This window comes from Micromesistius poutassou (assembly GCF_964030765.1).
Source record: "Micromesistius poutassou genome assembly, chromosome: 9".
In the NCBI taxonomy this organism is placed as follows: domain Eukaryota; kingdom Metazoa; phylum Chordata; class Actinopteri; order Gadiformes; family Gadidae; genus Micromesistius; species Micromesistius poutassou.
The window spans coordinates 11,207,121-11,227,473 of NC_140279.1; the positions used below are offsets into that span (position 1 = coordinate 11,207,121).

The 20,353-nt window shown below is 47.8% G+C and overlaps 1 protein-coding gene across 4 annotated transcripts in view; it reads left to right on the forward strand.

Moving 5' to 3' along the window:
- Positions 1-20,353, forward strand: part of tp63 (tumor protein p63) — a gene marked incomplete at both ends in the record, with an annotated part of 38,953 nt that overhangs the window by 7,891 nt on the left and 10,709 nt on the right. For 2 of the 4 annotated variants that reach the window (XM_084473361.1, XM_084473362.1), the window contains 2 exons: positions 4,836-4,877; positions 11,481-11,738. In XM_084473361.1, the coding sequence (XP_084329487.1) occupies positions 4,836-4,877; positions 11,481-11,738 (300 nt within the window). Of the gene's footprint in view, positions 1-4,835; positions 4,878-11,480; positions 11,739-20,353 lie in introns of those variants that run through there. The other 2 variants (XM_084473359.1, XM_084473360.1) reach the window with 1 other exon arrangement.

Here is a 20,353-nt window from a genome sequence, read left to right on the forward strand (position 1 = left end):
AGAAACAGTGGCAGGAGAAACGCTATATTCCACCCAGCGGCAGATTAAACGCTCAGATAAGACTTCAGCTGGGAGGCACTGTTTCCTCAGCACACACAGGGGCAGAGAGAGAGAGGGAGGGGAGGAGGGGGGAGAGACAGAGCGATAGAGTGGAGGTGAAGCCACTTTCCAGAGATCTAATTACGTGTTTGTGTTTGGCGTCTTAGCCTCACACCGCGGGCGTCCCTGGAGCTGTGTGAATATACAAACAGATATAAACTCTGCAAAAGCTCTCGGAAACATCCCGGCCTTCTCTGTCATCGCCAGAGTCGCCAGTCTGACGCAACCGTTTCCGTTCAGGTGGTCGAAGCAGGGTGTGGCCCCGTCCGTCACTCACAAACAATTTTTTGGATACCGAGTCATCGCTCCTGAGATGATGAATCGATCACAGAGATAGCTGACTAAGACCAAGATGACTCGATCTACTTTTACGTTTACATTGAGGGCATTGAGCAGACGCGTTTATCCAAAGCGAGAAACAACAATATATCTCTATTGGTACAGTAAGGATGTTCATAGAACCAAGTGCCAAGCACTTACAATTGCTAGGTTAACCCATTCCCTGTATACACCAAAGCTAGCTAGGATAAGATGCGACACGATGCTTAGTACTATTTTTTTGGTGCCAGGATGTACAACATACAATAAGTGTGTACATTTAGTGCCAAATGATACTTTTAGACTGTTGAAACGCTGGCATACCTGTCTGACTGTGGGTCTTTAGGTTTTTGGTCTCTGTTGTGGATTTATGGTTCTGCATTGTGATCCTGAGCGGATTCCACCAAAAGTGGCAAAACAAAGTAATTTAGTTTCTGCTGGTGATCTTTATAATGTGATCATGATCATGGGGTAATACAGATGAACATATAGGGTGTCCTCGTAAAATAACTGAATCTGTTGAAGGAAAGACTAATTGACCAAGATTTCCACTCATCGGTGGCTCACCAACCACTCATCTGTCAACTCGTCACAGCTCCTTGAGAAGGCTCTGTAAAGTTTCCTCTCTACTATCTGTGGTGTCTATGTTGTTGAGTTTTCGTTTCTTTCATTAATCAATCACTTATTTTTGCAGAGTCAAGCCAGATATCCTTCAGACTATATGAATCTATGTGTATAACGGAACCATAGTTTAAATGTGAGCGACAGCTGTTTAACCCACTTTGAATGGGTCTAGTGAGCTTTCTTCATGTTCATGTCAAGTGTTCTCATTACTTGGGTAGATCCAGTGTTGAAATTGTTTCAAGTTGTATGTTTTATTGTCAGGTGTACATTAACTGAACAACAGGTAGCAGGCACTCAGTAACTGCTGGATGACTCTCACCTATTTTACATATTTAATTGTTTTTTCAAATGTAATCAATCAATCTAAAGTGGACTTTAAAATGGACTTCTTAGTCCTATTTCACATATGATCTATTAAAAATAGGTAAAATATACCACATTTAATAGTAAAGAAGAGGTATTATTAAAGTGGTAAGCGATCATTATTTACCAGTGATGTCATGTTAGTTGTCATGACAGTTCCACTTGTAGAGGTGAGGTTTCCCCACATCCTGTCTCCTACGCTGTGGCAATGGCAGGAAGTCACATGTTCCAGGTGTGGGCGGACAGGGTTCTGTCTGTTCCTCTCTCTCTCTCTCTCTCTCTCTCTCTGTCTCTTTCTACCTGTAGTCTCTCTCTCTCTCCCTGTAGTCTCTTTCTCTCTCTCCCTCTCTACCTTTCTCCCTCTCTCTCTCTTTCTCTCCCTTTCTTTTCTCTCTCTCGCGTGCTCTCTCTCTCTCTCTCTCTCTCTCGCATTTACAGGATGAAATGCAAAATATGCTGAATGCATATTCAACATAATATAAACAATATTAACCAGAGTAAACCTTAACTTCAGACAAATGTACAGGACTTGACATTGACAGGAGTAACTTCAATCACAGTATCCTCTGTCCCTCACATATTTGATTATTCACCCACCAATAACAACACCCATCATAATAAAGATGATGATGGCAATGCTCAGAAGACTAAAACCAACAGCATTATTGAAACCGCAGGCCATAAAATGACCCCTAGTGCCCTAAGTCCCTTTCAAGCCAGCTGCCGCCGTCGTTTCAACATAATTAGAAGTTTGTTTAGCTTTGCTAATTATCACCTTTGAGAGGTTAGGCTAGGTGTTCACAGAGGTCTGGGCTCGCTGCAAAGCTTTCAGAATGAGCCGTTTTAAAATGTTGCTTTGCTTTTGTGTGCGGGCCGGCCCCCGGGGCCCCCTATAGCCCGGGGCCCCATCTGGGCGGGGTGGTCATTGGAGACAGTGGCTGCAGGTCAGAGCTCTGCTTGGGTCACTGACAGCATTCAAACACCCCCCCCCCCCACTCCCACCCCCGTTTCAGCAACATCCACACACTCTGAGGAACAGTGACAGTCTTCCTGTCTCCGGATCCATTTTAGTGCACAGCGATTAACAGAATCCACAGACGTCTTCATATCAAATATGACACCCTATCATATTCACACTGACCCTATCAAGTCTTTCTGTCTCTCTACCTGTAGTCTCTCTCTCTACCTGTAGTCTCTCTCTCTCATTTCAAATAAGTTGCCATATCATGATCACGCTGACCATATCAAGTATTTTTTTATCAGGATTCAAGGTCTTCTGGCTCTCTCTCTCTACCTGTAGTCTCTTTCAGAAGACCTAATATAAGAAGTTAATGTATGGATGTCATCTGAGACCGGGAGGTCAGGGCTTGGCCTGGGTCACTAACAGCTTTCAGATCCATCTGACCGCGGGATGGGGCAGTTAGTCTGTAGGGATGCTAGCCTATGGGGCTGCTAGTCTGTGGGGCTAGTAGCCTGTGGGGCAGCTGGCCTGTATGGCTGCTAGCCTGTGGGTCTGCTAGCCTGTATTTTGCCAGGCAGTGGTTGTAGCGCTCCTCTCTGGGTTCATTCAGACCTCCTCCTCCTCCTCCTCCTCCTCCTCCTGCTCCCCCTCCTCCTTCGCTGTCGTCTGCCAGGCCTCTCCCGGCTCCAGCCTCCTGTGTTGACACCAGCGTTTGCTTTAGTGACGGCCGAGTGAGATGGGATTTCTCCGTTACCTGGACTCATTGTCAACCATTCTCCGGTTCCACAAAAACCTGAATAAAACAAAACGCATCTCAGAAACATTCCCATCGTGGAGAAATCCACATTTCTCAGAAAATAACCTCCTGCAGATCTATTTTAATAGATTTAACTTTTATTGTAAGAATCACAGATGGGTTATTATTTGGGAGAATATAGGATAGTAGTAGAATATCAAGATGCAAAACATACCAGTTAGATGACAAAACATATGAAAATAAGAATTACCAAAAATATTAAAAGTAGTGAAAGCAATAACTGAAAGTTATGGTGGACAACGCCGTTGAGTTACTGCTGAGAGGTCATGTGACCTGTGCAGGCACTATCTAACCCCTGAGCCCCACCCAGCAGATGCAATGTCTAGATAACATCTACCTTTAAGTTGGAGAGCAGTTCATGTGGTGAATGTTAAAATAAAAAGGATTTGTAAATAGTGACATGAAACATACGTAAAATAGATTTGTTTGTTCGTTTTAATATTTTTAAATTATTTGGATAGAAAAAACAAATGTAGTATTCTTTTACATCACCAAATAGGTTTGGTAAAGTTAACTAGGTCTTTGAGTGAAATAGGTTGAGTTTATAGTCTGAAGTTAGGGATCCCCTCCAGAAGTCTCTGTATCTTCTCAGCCCTGCTGACTACAGTAGAGACAGTAGATACAGCCAGCCTGCTGCACTTCAACACACCAAATGTGTGTTTCCACAACAGAGCTACAAGTCCTCTCTGATACATACAAGCTCCCTACTGCAGCCTGTCTGGGGGGCATTTGTAAAGGGATAGCCTGGGGCTGGGAGGGGGCAGGTAAGTTGTTAGATAGCGATTCTTATGCTAAGTAGCGGGGCTGCAGCCACTGTTTGAACGCTTGTAAAGAATTTTCAGGTGAGTCACCTGCAGAGTCTGTCTCTTAATCATGCATCTTAACTTCAGGGAGTATAGATGCAACCCGTGGTGAGTTTTAAAGACGCCGCTTTTGATTTACGAGAGAAACCGTTAATTTAGTTGAATCTTCAGGGTATGGTTAAGGGAATGCCGTGAGACAAGATTGTCTTGCGCTCTATTTTTTGGGGGGAATCGTGTTGGTTTCAAGGCGATGTTCCTGGTTTTCTGATTAAGCTTTTGCCTTTTGCTAATGAACGCACAGGACAATGAACGCATCAAAGTAGGAACACTGCATAATAAGCTTCGGGCGTTGTGTGTATCGGTTGCAAGCTTGCAGGGCTTTTCTCCAAATTCTCCATTAAGAGTCGCAGGGCGTGAGTTTAGAATGATTGCATACGCGGGCCACCTCACCTTCTGAAGAGCTTATAGGACAGGGAGGAGGAGGTGGAGGAGGAGGCGGCAGTGGGGGAGGTGGGTTAAGGAGGCAGCTTCTCCAGGGAGATGGGTGTGGACTCTAAGGTGTGTGGAACAAGCCATCTCCGAGACTCCGCCCCCCTACCTGGTCATCCCCTTCTCCTGGTCCCCCAGTATATATGACATTCCCATACATCCCCCATAGAGGTTTCTTTCCACACGTCGGCCCCTCTGAGTCTGTAGTCCTGGTTCCCTGCTCCTCGTGAGTCCTTAGTCCTGGTCCCGGGTCGGTGAGTCTGAAGTCCTGGTCCCCTGGTGGTGCGTGAGCTTCACGAGCTGAGGAACCCTGGAGCCGGTCGAGCACACAGCGGCCGCCCTGCTCAACCTCAGCGCCAACATGTTGTACCTGGAGACGGGCTCCACCGCAGCCTACAGCGAGGTAAGGCCCGCGACCGCCCAGCCCCTCCGGCCTCCGGGCCCTATCCTCCAAGGCCTCCCCGAGTGAAGGCACTGGGTCCAGGGGAGCCTCGTTAGGCGAGGACCAGGGAGAGCCAGCTGGTCTGGAGGAGTTGGGGAGCTTTGATTTGCTTGGTGGATGTTGTGTCTTCGGACGTGGTTAATGGTTTGTTTGAAACACGTGGGGGGCCACCCAGTGCTAAGTTGTAGACCGTCGTGTTGAAAGAGGATTTTGAAGAAATCGTCGACCAAATGGCGTTTATATATTAATATATTTTTTTAATGGAAAACAAATGGTTTGTTTAAAATGGATAACTGAAATGATGATGGGTGATGTTGTAATTCACTTTTGTTTGATAAAATAATTCAAGTCTGAGAAAAAGAGTGAAAACGAGTGCAGGGGTTCGCTTCTGAGATGTTTTTTATTCTTGTTTTGTTTCAGCCCAGTCACACTGTATGGGCGTTCATCTTTGGTGTGTGTGTGTGTGTGTATGAGCATGCATCTAATGTGTGTGTGTGTGTGTATGGGCATGCATCTTTTGTGTGTGTGTGTGAGTGTGAGTGAGAATGCAGGTAACTGGGGAATGTCAACAGCTGGAACCTGTGTTTTAAGAGTAGCTTTCTATAAAATGGCGTCTATCTGGTAGGCCTGTGCTGTGATTTATGGTTGCCGGCGGTTACACTCTAATCACAAAGGTCAAGACATCATTCTGAAGCATGTTGTCAACGCACACAAATACACAAACAAACAACAATATATGGATGGTTTTAAATCTCTAAATGAGACGCAATAGGAGTGGTGATCATATCTGATCTGGGTGTGAATTCTCGTAATTATGAAACATCACCTTTTGCCCAATTGACTCCAGACTTTCTGTTTCGAATAATTAGAATACTATACCTCAGAGTCCTATTTTGTCATCTTGTTGTGATGACATTTGAGATGTTGGGCTTTCACTTGGGCTTGAGTTGGCACATAAGGGAAGGAACACTCTGTATCTCACTGGAAACACTAAACTTTGATTTTTGTTGAAGGTTTTTCAGATTGTGTCTTAATTCACTTTTTGACAAACAACAGCAAACATTGCTTCCTTCAGGAGCATTTATTCATCAACGCTTGTTATATCACACGTATATTAAACGTTCCACATAAACAAGGAATGGATTCTCAGAGGAGAACTAAAAAACATCATAGGAGCATTGATTTGATTAGAGTCTGGCCAGACAAATTGATCTGATGTCAAGGCTTCAAACTCAAAATCGTGCTTTTCCTCGCCTACGTCTAAACACCTCGTTCTCTGTTCCACTTTTACATTCAATGCTGTGTCATCGCAGCAGCAAACAAAAACAGAAAGCCAACAAGCATAACATTAACGACATAGAGGAGGAGGAAGAGGAGGAAGACGACAGGAGAGGAATCTGTTGGGATGTTTTAGTGGGACCCACTCCCTCCCCTTCCCTCCGCTCCCCCCGTCCATCACTGTGTCAGGGGGGTGCTTGTCTTCTGACACCCCCAGTCGCCTGCAGCCCTCTGGGGTCAGCTTGCCCGGCCTCTGGGCTGCTGGTCCACACCTCCAGAGACACTGGCTGGGTCTTCTCCCCACCGCCCAGATGTTATTATAACCCAGCCTGCTGGTGCATCGTGGCTGTTGGCAGTGTGTGCTTGTGCTTTCAGACACTTAGTCTCTCCTTTTAAAAATCATTTTCGATTGTTAAGGTTTTAATTTACTAACTATGCTATTATCAGGTAGTGAGGCAGTCCAATCCCCAAAGAGTTTATTAAGTAGCAGTATTAACAAAGTATTAGTATTTATTCAGTAGCAATAACACAGCAGTAGTATTTATTAAGTAGCAGAATAAGCAGAGTAAAAGTATTAATTTAGAAGCAGTATTGACAGAATAATAGTATTTAGACAGTAGCAGTAACACAGCAATACTACTTATTAAGTAGCAGTATTAACAGAGTAACAAAGTATTTATTTAGAAGCAGTATTAACATAACGACAGTGTTTATTTAGTAGAAGTATTAACACAGTAAAAGTATTTCCTTAGAATCAGCAATGACACTGTATCAGTGTCTATTTTGCAGCGGTATTAACATGTTAATGGTGTGTATCTAGCCCCGGCATTAACATGGTAATGGTGCGTATCCAGCTCCAGTATTACCATGTTAATGGTACCCTGCGCTGGTCTGTTATTGTGCGCGAGGCGGGGTCTGGGCCGGGTCGTAAACCTGGGGCGCGAGGCCACGGCTCAGATTGCAGGCTGCAGATAGCAGGTGTGTCGGGTCGCCGTCTTCTTAAGTTGTTGAGTGGTGAGTGGACCTGGGGGGTGGAGGTGGTGGAGGGGGCAGTGGGGCCGGGGGTGGTGGTGGTTTAAGTGGCGGGTCCACCTCAACGCTCCCTGTGTCTGGGGTATCAGGTTCCCCCCCTCCTCCCCCCGCGACCGGGAGCAGCAGCCCCCCCCCCCCCAGTCATCAGGGAGCCTTGATGGTCATTAGAATGTGGAGGACTTGTGTTGTTTTGTTGTTGTGTTTGCCCCCACCCACACACACTCACATACATGCACGCGCACACACACACACACACACACACACACACACACACACACACACACACACACACTCATATAAACACACACACACTAACACACACGCTCACACACACACACACACACACACGTCGTAATTGCTTTTAATGCTGTGTTGGTGTTGATACAATCACTTGCTCTGCCCACCCCAGCAGCTATGAAGTTCCCCCACCCTCCACCCCCTCCCTCCCTCCCTCCCTCCTCCCCCACCCGTCCCTAGCCGCACCCATCTTCAATCCAGCTCCAAGACCCCCACCCGCCACCCCGCTCCCCCACCCAGCCAACCCGACCCCACCTCAAGCAGAGCTTTTAATGCATCCCACCCCTCTGGTCACTCATCACAGCCCCTCCCTCCCTCACCCTCCTCCCCCCCGCCCCGCCCCACCTCTGTCCCCCCCCCCCCCCCGACAGACAGCTAGTCCTCCCCTAAGGGCCCGGTCTGCTCAGGATCCTGTCGTATACCGATGGGGGGGGTGGGGGGGGGGGGGGGTGGAGAAGGAGGAGGTTCAGGAGGAGGAGGAGGTGGGGGTGGAGGAGAGAGGGGTATTTGTGTTGGAGGGGATTAAATGGTTGGTAGTGGAGGAGAGTGGTGGTGGTGGTGGTGGAGGAAGTAGTGGAGGAGAGAGGCGGTGGTGGTGGAGGTCGGGCTAGTGGAGGAGAGAGGTGGTGGTGGAGGAGAGGTGGTGGTGGTGGTCGAGGCAGTAGTGGAGGAGAGAGGTGGTGGTGGAGGAGAGGAAAGTGGTGGTGGAGGTGGTGGTGGAGGAGGAGGAAGTAGTGGAGGAGAGAGCTGCTGGTGGTGGTGGAGGTAGGGCTAGTGGAGGAGAGGGTACTGTTGGTCCTCTCAATGAGGTCCGAAGCTGAGACACCTAGTGAATTTTAATTGTTTGAAAGAATTTTCCTTTCCTTGACATTTCCAATCGACCACCCAGGGGGAATGTGTGCGTGGTCGATGTACGTCATGCCACACAACCATACAGTAGTCGCTACGGCATCACCATGGTTACCTCTCGCTGAATGAGCCTGGCTTGCTCACGCTCCTGTTTTTGTTTGTGTTGTGAGCGGGTGAACATCTGGGAGCGCCGTGCCTGCGTGCTCTGGGATCTCTCGGAGACACGGACAAAACGCTCGCTGCAGCATAGCGCTCTAGGCTGCACACAAAGGAGAAGCCGTCCGCCTTTCAGCAGCTCTATGGAGGGCTGTCCAGACGTCAGGACGGGGGCTTTAGCGCCTCTGTTCATCTCCCTGACGTCCCGAACTGGGAACGTCAGGAATGTTTAGGAGCAGCCAGGGTGCTTATTAAATGGCTGCTGTATAGCGGGGGAATAAGATATGATTAAAGGAAAGGGACCAGGGAACACAACCGCCACCTCTCTCTCTCTCTCTCTCTCTCTCTCTCTCTCTCTCTCTCTCTCTCTCTCTCTCTCTCTCTCTCTCTCTCTCTCTCTCTCTCTCTCTCTCTCTCTCTCTCGCTGTCTCTCTCTCGCTGTCTCTCTCTCTTTTTTCTCTCTCTCTTTACTCTCTCTCTCTCTCCTCTTTACTCACTCTGTCTCTCTACAGTATCTCCCTCCCCCCTCTCTCCCTCTCTCCCTCCCTCCCTCCCTCTCTCTGTTGGTGTATAAGTGGCCTCCAGTCCATTAAACACTGATCCTGGGCTCCGGGGCTGGCTGTCAGGTTGTGGGTACCACGCCCAGCCCCTGTCCCGGTGTGTTGGTGCCAGGCCATGGGGCGAGGGGTGCCAGGGCAGGGATCAGGGCAGAATGTCAGGCACGCCGCGCTCCTCCTATACCGGGTTTAATGGGAGATGTGGACATACCTTAGGCCGGCTGGGTAGGGCAGCATGTGACCGGGAGTGGTAGTTGGTTCCCTGTTCTGTCTGGCCAGAAATGCTGAGGTTGTCCTTGAGCAAGACAACTCTCCCCTTACAGTCTGTGACAGGGGATGAATTATGGATTTGTCTGGATGAATGTGAATGTGAATGTGTGCGTGTGTTTGGGAGAACATGTGAGTGCAAATTTGTGCGTGTGGTTGGGTGAATAGGTGAAGGTCTGAATGTGTGTGTTTGGGTGGGTGAAGGTGTGGGTGTGAAGTGTTTGGCCGGAGAGGCGTGGAGGCTCAGGTGAGTCTTGCGCCACGGTGACATCATCAGCTGACTCAACAGATCCAGGAATAAGCAACTGAAAAACTCAACATCCGTCTTGGTTTTTCAGTTCTTATTAAAGTTTTTTCAGTTGCTTATTGTTTTTTATTATTACATTGCGATGGACAAGTCTGAAAAGTTACTTGGTTTGAAAGTATTCGGGCAGGAGTCATAAACATATCTGAATCCACATGAAGAAATTAGAAGAGCCCAACATCTTTCCAAAATGGCAACTATGCATTAGTTTCTGTATTTTTCTTCTGTTTTGGAAAGACGTTTATTTCTGTATTTCTCAGGTGCTTTGAATCCCAGATGGGGAATTTGGCCAAGGTTTGTCATTGGGTTTATTTCATTATCTTTAGAGGTGTTCTCTTCCCTGCTCCCCGATCAGACAACCCCATCACAGGCCTCCCAGCGTAAGCCTGCTCTAGATTAGTGATGTCATCGGCCCTTTGTCAGCGAGCGTGTGTCTCAAAATGCCTAATCCGCATCGAGCTTGTGTGTGTGTGTGTCTGTCCGTCTGTGTTTGTGTGTGTGTGTGTGTGTGTGTGTGTGTGTGTGTGTGTGTGTGTGTGTGTGTGTGTGCAAAGTTGTGTGTGAGTGTGTCAGTGTGTGTGTTCTGCTCACCAAACACTTGTCTGCTCCCTGCTTCAGACCAACTCGGCTAAGCTGCTCTCCCATTGTTTCGCAGGGTTAAACACACACACACACACACACACACACACACACACACACACACACACACACACACTGCAACACAACACCTCTAGCTACCCTGTGGCTGTTCCAGGAGGATGGAGCAGTTGACTTAAATGACCTCTCAGGTGTGTGTGTGTGTCTGTGTGTGTGTGTGTCTGTGAGCACCTGTCTAGGGGTCTTTTCTCTTTGTAACAGAAACACCATTAGCGCCCCACTTTGTATTGTCATTCCCACATCCGACACACACATACACATACACACACACACACACACACACACACACACACATACACACACACACAGACACACACACACAACCTGATGCTCGGTGCATCTCTCGGCGGTCAGTCCACCAGCACCTGGTGGAGGGGCGGGGGTGCGGGGGGGCAGCTGTGGCCGGCCAAGCCTGGAATAGATAGGAGAGAGAGGGAGGGTGAGAGAGGGAGAGAGAAAGGTTGAAAGGGGGAGAGAGAGGGAGAGAGAGAGAGAGAGAGATGTGGCACCTTGCACAGGAATGTGCCGTTTATAAAGGGAATGGAATGGGGGGGACTGGAGGGGCATCATGTTGTGAGGCGTTGGCCGGCGGCCCGCTGGCGTCCACGTCCTGAAGCCTGGACATCTCATTCCTGGTGATCCCGTCTGGATGGTTTGCATTGGGAGGACTGCTTGGGAACAGGGGTTCTCCATGCAGGGGTGTTTTGGAATCGTTTGGGAATCGTCTGAAGTCAAAGATTGTATGATTCACCAGTGTAGCTTTATCAGAGTTTAATGGTTTATTTCTAATGTTTTTTATTGGTACAATTCAATCCATAATGGATTGATCAGTCTGAGGGTCAGAACTGGTTTTGGTCCCAAACCGTTTTTTCTAACCTCGAGCACATTACATATTTTTCTTAAAATAAACTATCGAGAGATCTAAACCTCATTAAACCCGTCCGGTTTGGGCTCTAGATCAGGTTGACTAAATGATGACTCACCTGTCTGCCTCCTTGTGTTTGTCATTTACAACTGAACCAGAACAATGTGTTCACCAACACGGGTTCCAGATGGCCTCTGTGTTCTCTTTAACCGGTGGATGATGTCACCGACCACAGTTTCTGTAGATACTCCTGTAATGAGACTTACCTCTCCCCCCTCTCCCCCCTCTCCCCCCCTCCCCAGTCGCAGTACACCAACCTGGGCCTGCTCAACAGCATGGACCAGAGCATCCAGAATGGCGGCTCCACGTCGACCAGCCCCTACACCAACGACCACGCACAGAACAACGTGGCGGCGCCCTCGCCCTACTCCCAGCCCAGCTCCACCTTCGACGCGCTCTCCCCCTCCCCCGCCATCCCCTCCAACACAGACTACGCCGGCCCCCACACCTTCGACGTCTCCTTCCAGCAGTCCAGTACCGCCAAGTCAGCCACCTGGACGGTAAGAGACGGCGCGGGCGCTCAGTCCACCAGTACACCAGACCACCAGACCACCAGTACACCAGAACACCAGACCACAAGGCCACCAGTCCGATAGTACACCGGTACACCAGTCCACCAGTACACCAGGCCACCAGTACACCAGTATACCAGTACACCAGTACACCAGTCTGTCTGTCACTGTCTCTCTCGCTCTCTCTCCATCTCTCTCTCTCTGTCTCTCTCTCTTTATTTCTTTCTTTCTTTCTCTCTCTCTCTCTATCCCTCTCTCTCTCTCTCTCTCTCTCTCTTGCTCTCTCTCTCTCGCTCTCTCTCTGTATCAAGACATACACCACAGGGCTTATAACCAGACACCAGTAGGACCATAAATAATTTTAATTAATTGACCTGTTCATGAAATTAGAGGAGGTGAATACTTTATTCATCCACATGGGACATTGAATGAATGCTGAAGTAAAGCAGAATTGAGTTTCATGATTTGTAAAACAAACGCAATATTTTAAACGCTGTTGGGAAAACCGTGGAATACATAGACAACCTCTTCATGCCTGTTTCACTTATTCATACTTATAATTACTACGTACACTAATCACCTGAAGTGTGGAGGTGGGTGAGTCAGAAAGACTGATTCACCTGGGGGCGTTTGGTTCCAGGTAAGTTTGTATTTTTATGTACGTTTATATCCGCATCAAAACCTTTCCCCTCCTTGATCGTCACACCAACCTTGTGATGCTTATTTCACTGTACTGTTATAACTCACTGTATTAACTTACAGTCCCGTATCCACTGACAGTACTAGTAAAAAAAAACTGGAACATGGGATTCTATCTCTCCAGGTCCGATTGCTTTCAACTTCCACCGAATTTTCGACTAGTATTTCCCTCTTTCCCGTAAAAGTAAACGAGAACGAGAATAACGTGTATCATTTGGTCATTAACGGCGACCTCTGGTTCCATGGTTCTCCAGCACTTACGCTGAGGGAGATGAATTGGATATCCGTGACGCCCTTATCTTGACTGGATCTTCGCTGCAGGCAGAGTTGGGCGAGATCTGTGTGAGAGCAGTCGTTGCACAACCACATCTGGCAGGGAACGATGTCACTAGACGAGAGAGGTGGGACATCCTGAGGGCATCTCCTCTCTCATTCCCTCCTGCTCTGGGAGAGAGATTAGGGAGGGAGACCAGCCCCCTGCTGCCAGTACTGTCATCAGTATTATTAATATCATTATCGTGAGCTCGTCATTTACTGTCATGGAAAAATTCAAAACAAAAAACAATACAACAGAATTTCTATAGTTGCAATAACAAAGTGTTACTCATCCACCACATCCACCTACGTGATTTCCCAGATATCCTTGGTCACACATCGCCCCACCTACCTCTAAGTTGAGATGATTACCTGTCGCCCCTACCAGAGTGTCAGTGAGACACTCCGGTCAGGAGTCACCGGAGACCGGGCCAGAGGTCAACCCTCCTCTCTGCTGATCACAGAGGTCGGCAGGGTGAGGACCCTTCGTCAGGACCGCTTGTTTGGACCCCTTGTTAGGGCCCCTCGTTAGGGCCAGGTGTGGTGGTGGCCCCTGCAGCTAGGTGTCACCATGTGAAAAGCAACACAACCAGATCTGCTGCTCTGTCATTAAGGGCGACAGCGCCAGCAGCGACACCTGGAGTCCCACTGCCCCGCCCGCCTTCACCTGTCAGTGTGTTTCTGTGCAGACACACACACACACACACATAATATACTGCACACACACACACACACACACACGAACACTGTTGCTCCCTTTGGTTAACGATGAATGACGTGGGATAATTCCGACCACGTGGTCACCAAATATAACCGGTACACATAACCAGTACACAAACTGCCCTGGTTAGACGGTTTAAACTGCAAGTCAGTCTCAGATTAGTAATAATTTCTAACTAATTTCTGAGATTTTACAATCTAACCTGTTAAAAATATGAAAAGCAAAGCCAGTGTCTCTTCAGTAAATCATAGTCAGGATTTTGTGACTTATTCCACTCAGTCCCTCATCCCAATTAGTCCACAGCCAGGGTTTCAAAATTCTATTTATATTTTAATTTTGTTAGGTATTGGAGCCAAGAGACTCATTCAGTTTCTGTGTTAAATTCTGCACCTATCAGTCAAATATAAAAAGTACCATGTTTATTCAGGTTCCCCTCTGATAGCCAGGCGTGGTAATGAGCAAACAGGTGTACCTCAGAGGGCTGGTCCCCCGCCTGGCCGCTCTAAGTGTGGGATTGTCACGTTCACCTAATTCCCACACGCAGAGCTCATCCCTCTCATTCTGAAGTGTGTCTAATACGCGTTTGTTTCAAAGTAAGAGCGCAGGGCGTGAGGCACACGCCCAGGCTCTCTGACTCTGTGCTCACATCCCATAATAGATGCAAGGGGACTCAGTCAAAACACATGATGCAACACCGGTCGGGTCGGTCTAGCCGTTTAGCGGGACGATTATCCACGTCTCGCTTTTATTGTTGTCGTTTTTTTTCTGCTGACATTCTTTTTTTTTTTTTTACTGAAAACGGTTGAAGGAGGAGGAAGACTTTTCATCTTCCCTGCTTCCTTGAGTCATTGTTGAATCTAATTAAATTATAGATTTGATTTGTATAGATGTGTTATTACAACAAAGCCTTTGAAGTCTGACAATATGCAAAGATTTTGGCATAATAATTAATTCAGTCCTGGGACGAAAATCCTCCTAATTATTAGACAAGCAGGTTGAGGGAAGGTTTAGATCTGAATGCTGATTGGTCAACTGTGAAAGAATGGGGGGAGGTAGGGGTGGGGGGCTTCCAGCAGAGCCTGGTGATAGGCTGGCTCCTCCTCTTCAGACCCTGAACACCTGATCTGAGGCAGATCAGGAGCCCCAAGCCTCCTTAATCCCAGCAGAGTAGCTACAAGAGCCCCAGCGCTAGGCCCCAGCGCTAGCCCGCCAGCCCGCTGAAGAGGCCCCCTCCCCAGCTGCAGTCGGCTAATGCTCCCCCTCCGTTTGAAGCCCGGCTGGGTCTTCCACAGGGGCTGAGCTCCCCGCGGAGAGAGCCGTTTGATGGCTGCTCGCCCAGAGACACGCCTAATCCTGGACACACACCTCAGCTCTTACCTGCCTCACCTGCCCGTGACACACACACACACACACACACACACACACACACACACACACACACACACCTGTGACACACACAAACCCACACACATATACACCAGTGACACACTAAAGACACACAATCACACTTAATCACATGCACATACACAAACCCAAACACACACACCTGTGACCTGACCTGTGATGACACACTGAAGATTCACAATCACACACTTCACACACACACACACACACACACACACACACACACACACACACACACTCACATACTTACATGCACACACACACACACACACACACAACTGTGCGTATGAAACAATCACATACACAAACCCAAACACACACACATACACCTGTGATGACACACTGAAGATTCACAATCACACACTTCTCACACACACACACACACACACACACACACACACACACACACTCACATACTTACATGCACACACACACACACACCCACACACACACACAACATGAAACTCATACACATGCACACACACATGATCACATGTGCACACAAAACCGTGAGCAAACACACACACACACACACACACACATTCATCAGCATTTCCCAGAAGGGCTCCCACCCTTAATCCTGTGGATTATTTATTTAACGTCAGTGAATGGCGCTCCTGCTCACAGACCATATTACTCTCAGACTATTTAGTCAGTGCACACGAATCCCCCTTCAGCTATTCTTCCCCTTCTTCTCCCTCGGCCTCCTCCATCTTGTCTCTTTGCTCTGCTAAACCAATGAGGTGTTGCCGAGCAGGCGGCCATTGTGTGCTGCCTCCGAGGCGGGGGCCACAGAGCGTCTGAAGGGTGTTTGCCGAGCGTATTAACTGCCACCAGGCCCCCAGTCGACCATAGGAATGCCCCGACGGGGACCCCCGTCCCCAGCCAGGGGGGATTACTGTAATGGATGGAGGACCAGCAGATAATACCTGAGTCAATACGGCGTGCCTCCTCTCTGAACTCTGCACGCCCGGCCCTCACCGCTCCCTCGTCTCCCAGGGTTAAGCTGGGGAGTCGTATCTCGCGTTGCCCCAAAGGAGGGAGGGGTGGGAGGGAGGTGGACGAGGAGGAGGAGGAGGAGGAGGGAGGAGGGGGGGGGGGGATGCTTGAAAGAGGCTCAAAGAGAGGAGTGTTAACAGGGAAAGGAAGCAAGCTGCAGCTTGCCTCTGGAACATCTGCGGGCCGTCCCACGCCTCACGAGACGGAGCCGAGACTTGTTTGTGTCAGAAAGCGTGTCAGGACTTGTCCTGCGCTGAGATACAAGCCCTCAGACCTGGGACGGGGGGAGGGAGGGCGGGGGGGAGACAAAGTACCAGAGGGGATAGGGGGGGACAAAGGACGAGCTAAAGATGTTTTTATGATAAGCATAGATCAAAAATAGTTTCCGGAAAAGCCTGTTTTTGACACTAATATACGCTGGTGGCTTCACACCGCTGAATCCCAGGGCTTCTCAGTCAACAGGTCTATGTTTTACACACGGTGAGGTTGGAAGATAAGCGTCGAAAAATGGGATCAAAGTCATTAAGAGAAGAATATTGTAAAGACTATAAAGATTATAAAAGGCCTTAATGTAATAATTGAGATTGAAGCCATCCCGGCAGTATGAAACATGGAGTAAACGTCTATCCCCACTAATTTAATTTTGTTGTATGAAGCATGTAAACAAGAGCACAAAATGTACACCCTGATCCCACTGCTCCGAAGCAAAGCTTACTAACTGTGGCATGAAGCGCCTTCTGTCAGCGAGCCAAAGGCAGGCTTGTGTTATGTACACAGCAGTGATTTCACCTCCCTGTACAGAAATACAGTTCCATCTATTGATGCCAATAGGTGGGACAAAGGGCCAAGCTACCGCTGGTTACTCCCTACAATAACAGGCCCTTTGTAAAGTCTCCAGACAAACCGCAAAGCTGTCAGTCGTTAACAACCTCGGCTCCTTCCTCCTCCACTCCTGCACACAGCGCAAGAGACGAAACAAATTCTCTGCAGCCGATTTGTGGGAAAAGCACAGAACAATCGTCTCACACTCGGAAATCAGGTTATTTTTCTTTGTAAATCTCAGTCGGTTCCCTCGCTCGGGGAAAACAGGTGTGTATCCTGTCTCTCCCACACCGTGAAAAAAAAAACAGGGAGAGGAGGAGGAGGGAGGAGAAGGAAGGGGGATTATTGTTTGAATTAAACAGGTTCGGGAGAAGCTCAGGGCAAGACGCGACTTGTCAGGAATGAAGAGAACAAGACCGGAGGCGCCGGGCCCCGCTTGGTTAAGGTCTTGGATGTTTGTCAGGGCTTGAGTGCTGCATGTGCCCGCAGCGTCTTGTCAGGAGAGGAGGCTGAGGAGCCAGAACGGGCCTGTCCCAGCCTGCCTCCCCGACGCACACACAGCCGTCCGACGAGCGGGGCTTATATGCAAAAAAGGAAAGTGAGCGTGCGCGGTGAACACGCACGTTTACAGGGAACAGCGAGCGTACCTGGTGGGTTTCACACTGACGGGAAGGAGGGGAGGGCAGTGCTGGGATCGCATGTCCAGGGGCCGGAGATATCTGTGTGTTTGTGAGGACCGTTTGAGGACATTCTGACGGTGCCCACGAGGATAGAAGTTCAGGAGTTGTGTAGACGTGTCTGTTGTGTGGATCACGGAGGGAATCGTGATTTCGGTGTGTTTGGGATGGCCAGGTCTACCACACGTTGTAAAAAAAACGCAAAGTATAAGTTTTTTTTCCAGGAGAGTAGTCGCCTGTTAGGCCCGACTGAAGTCCTTGTGGATGTGCTTTTGGAGATAATCATTCTGCTAGCACTCATAAAGTTAGAAAGAGAAGCGTTGTATAAAAATGTGACTATGTGGGCATCATGGAGCAATAACCAACACATTAAGTTGGTTACCCTCATGGTGTCACACCAGAAAGTCCAGAAGAGATGTAATCCAGTTAACACAAATTAAAACAAGAGTATACAAATCTACAAAATCGAGGTCATGGAAATGATGTCGATGAACATTATGGACACTTGAGTGAGTACAATAAATACAAATATAATAAATACAAAAAAAAATGTAAAACACACACTAGCCGAGTGTCCAGACACTTCCAAGGTGTTTAAGTGTTCCTCCCTGTGGAGTGTAATCCATCTCTGGACAAGCGTGTGGCCGTGTGGAACTCTCATTGTGAGCGGAGATGAATGGCAGCTAATTACACCTAGTACACCTGAACGCCCCGTCCTGATCTACTACAGGGCTCAGTCAGGCGTCCCCTCCACCCCTCGCTACACACACACACACACACACACACACACACACACACAAACACGTTTACGTCACACACACACACACACACACACTCTGTCAATCTCTCTCTCTCTCTCTCACACACACACACACACACACACACACACACACACACATAGCTCCAAACGAAGGTAGCAGCAGCCAATGCATTTTTTTGGTGCGCTCAAAGTTTGTAGCTGCAGGGCTGGGATGGTTAACCTCAGCATGTGTCATGTGTGTGTCTCATCTACGTGTGTGTGTGTGTGTGTGTGTGTGTGTGTGTGTGTGTGTGTGTGTGTGTCTGTCTGTAAGTGTGTTTGACACTGTGTGTGTTGGTGTGTGTCTGTGGGCTTGGCCAGGTGTGTGTGTGTGTGTGTGTGTGTGTGTGTGTGTGTGTGTGTGTGTGTCTGCAGGTCAGGGTGTGCATGCTATTACTCAACCCTGTGCGCTCCCAGTTCGTAATGATAATGGGAATGTGCCCCTGGCCTCATTTCCTCCCAACTAAATTCTTCTTTTATTCCTGCAACAACACTGTGTAATTAAAATTAATAATCTAAACATTACTGATATACCGCCATATCTCTCTCTCTCTCTCTACATCCCTACATCTCTCCGCCACTCTGTCTCTCTCTACTTCCCTCCATGTCTCTCTCTCTCTCTCTCTCTCTCTCTCTCTCTCTCTCTCTCTCGCTCTCTCTCGCTCTCTCTCTCTCTCTCTCCACTTGTTCCCCACCTCATTTAGCAGACTGACAGGGATGAGTGGGGGAGAGGGGGGAGGTGTGGGGGAGGGAGAGGGGGTGACAGCTATAACTGCACCCATTTATCTTTGGTGTTTTTGTTTTTTAAAGAACATGGTTTGGGGAACGCTGCTTTGATTTTGACCAAAGACCAGCAGATCACCGTGACAACCAACCTGAGCCCTCCAGCAGGGTGTATGTGTGTGTGTGTGTGTGTGTGTATGTGTCAAATACACATGATACAAAGTGAATCGAATCATGTACAAAGTGATTCCACATTATGGATTAACATTATGGATTATAATGTAAATACATGATTATAAATTATGTAAAGTTCAAACCGTATATGTGTCACTTCTTCTGAAGACAAAAGACAACTCCTCTAGATTCTTTCCTTCCTCATTCGTGTGAATGAATTTGCAACAGTTTGAACCAGCCGAGACTGGTTGGACTGGATATCATTAAAATTAATTAAACCAGCTTAAGCGCTCCTTTGAAATGTAATAGTAAACAATCTAGCTTCATATATAATGACTCTACAGTTTAGTTGTACAGCAATAAACTTATAATTAGAAATATGGATGAAATAAAATGGTGCTTCGTGAATCCCAGATAGAAATTCTGGTGTCACACCAGAAAGTCCAGGACCGAAGTAGAATTAAATCCAGTCCACAAATAAACTGTAAAATACTAAATAAGAGTCATAGAAATGATGTGGATGAACATTCTGGACACTTGAGTTTCTAGTTTTGATAAAGGTTGGGCGGAGCTGCCATCCCAACCGACGTGAAGCATAACTCCTGCTCCTGTCCCTGAGGGCTTGAGGCCGCTGATTGGCCGAGAGATCTTTTGTGCGGGAGATTAGAATCTGAAGGAATTCAAATCAAGATCTCCTTTAAAGACCTCCACTGTAGGCCTTAGGAAGAGTGAGAGTCGGAGTCACTGGTAAAGACGTTGAAATGGTTGTCTCTGATGTTAGCGGTACCTTGTACTGTTGGTGGAACATGACGTTAATGTAAATTAACGCGTTGATGTTAATTAAATTAACGTCCAGGACAGAATGAGATCAAATGCAAATCCAAATAAAACTAGAAAACTTTAAAACCTGTAAAATACCACTAAATAAGGGCAAAGGAAATGATGTCGATGAACTTTATGGACGGTTTATGTAAATTATCATGCTAATGTTAATTTACATTAACATAACCAATTTATAATGAGGTCTCCTGAGACAGGCACGCTAGTTGTGGAAATGTGGTTTTGAATAACTTAAGATCTCCGTGCAACACACTGTTGGTGTGGAGGAGGTTGGAACCCAACGGAGAACCCCAAGGTTCTACCGGGGCTCGCTGGGTTTGGATCCAATAAAGGTTCTGTCGCTAGACAGTAGTGCCAGACTTGTGTAATATCAAGAATCAAGACGAAGAACACACGCAGATGATCCATCTCGCTCTGTCTCTCTCCCTCC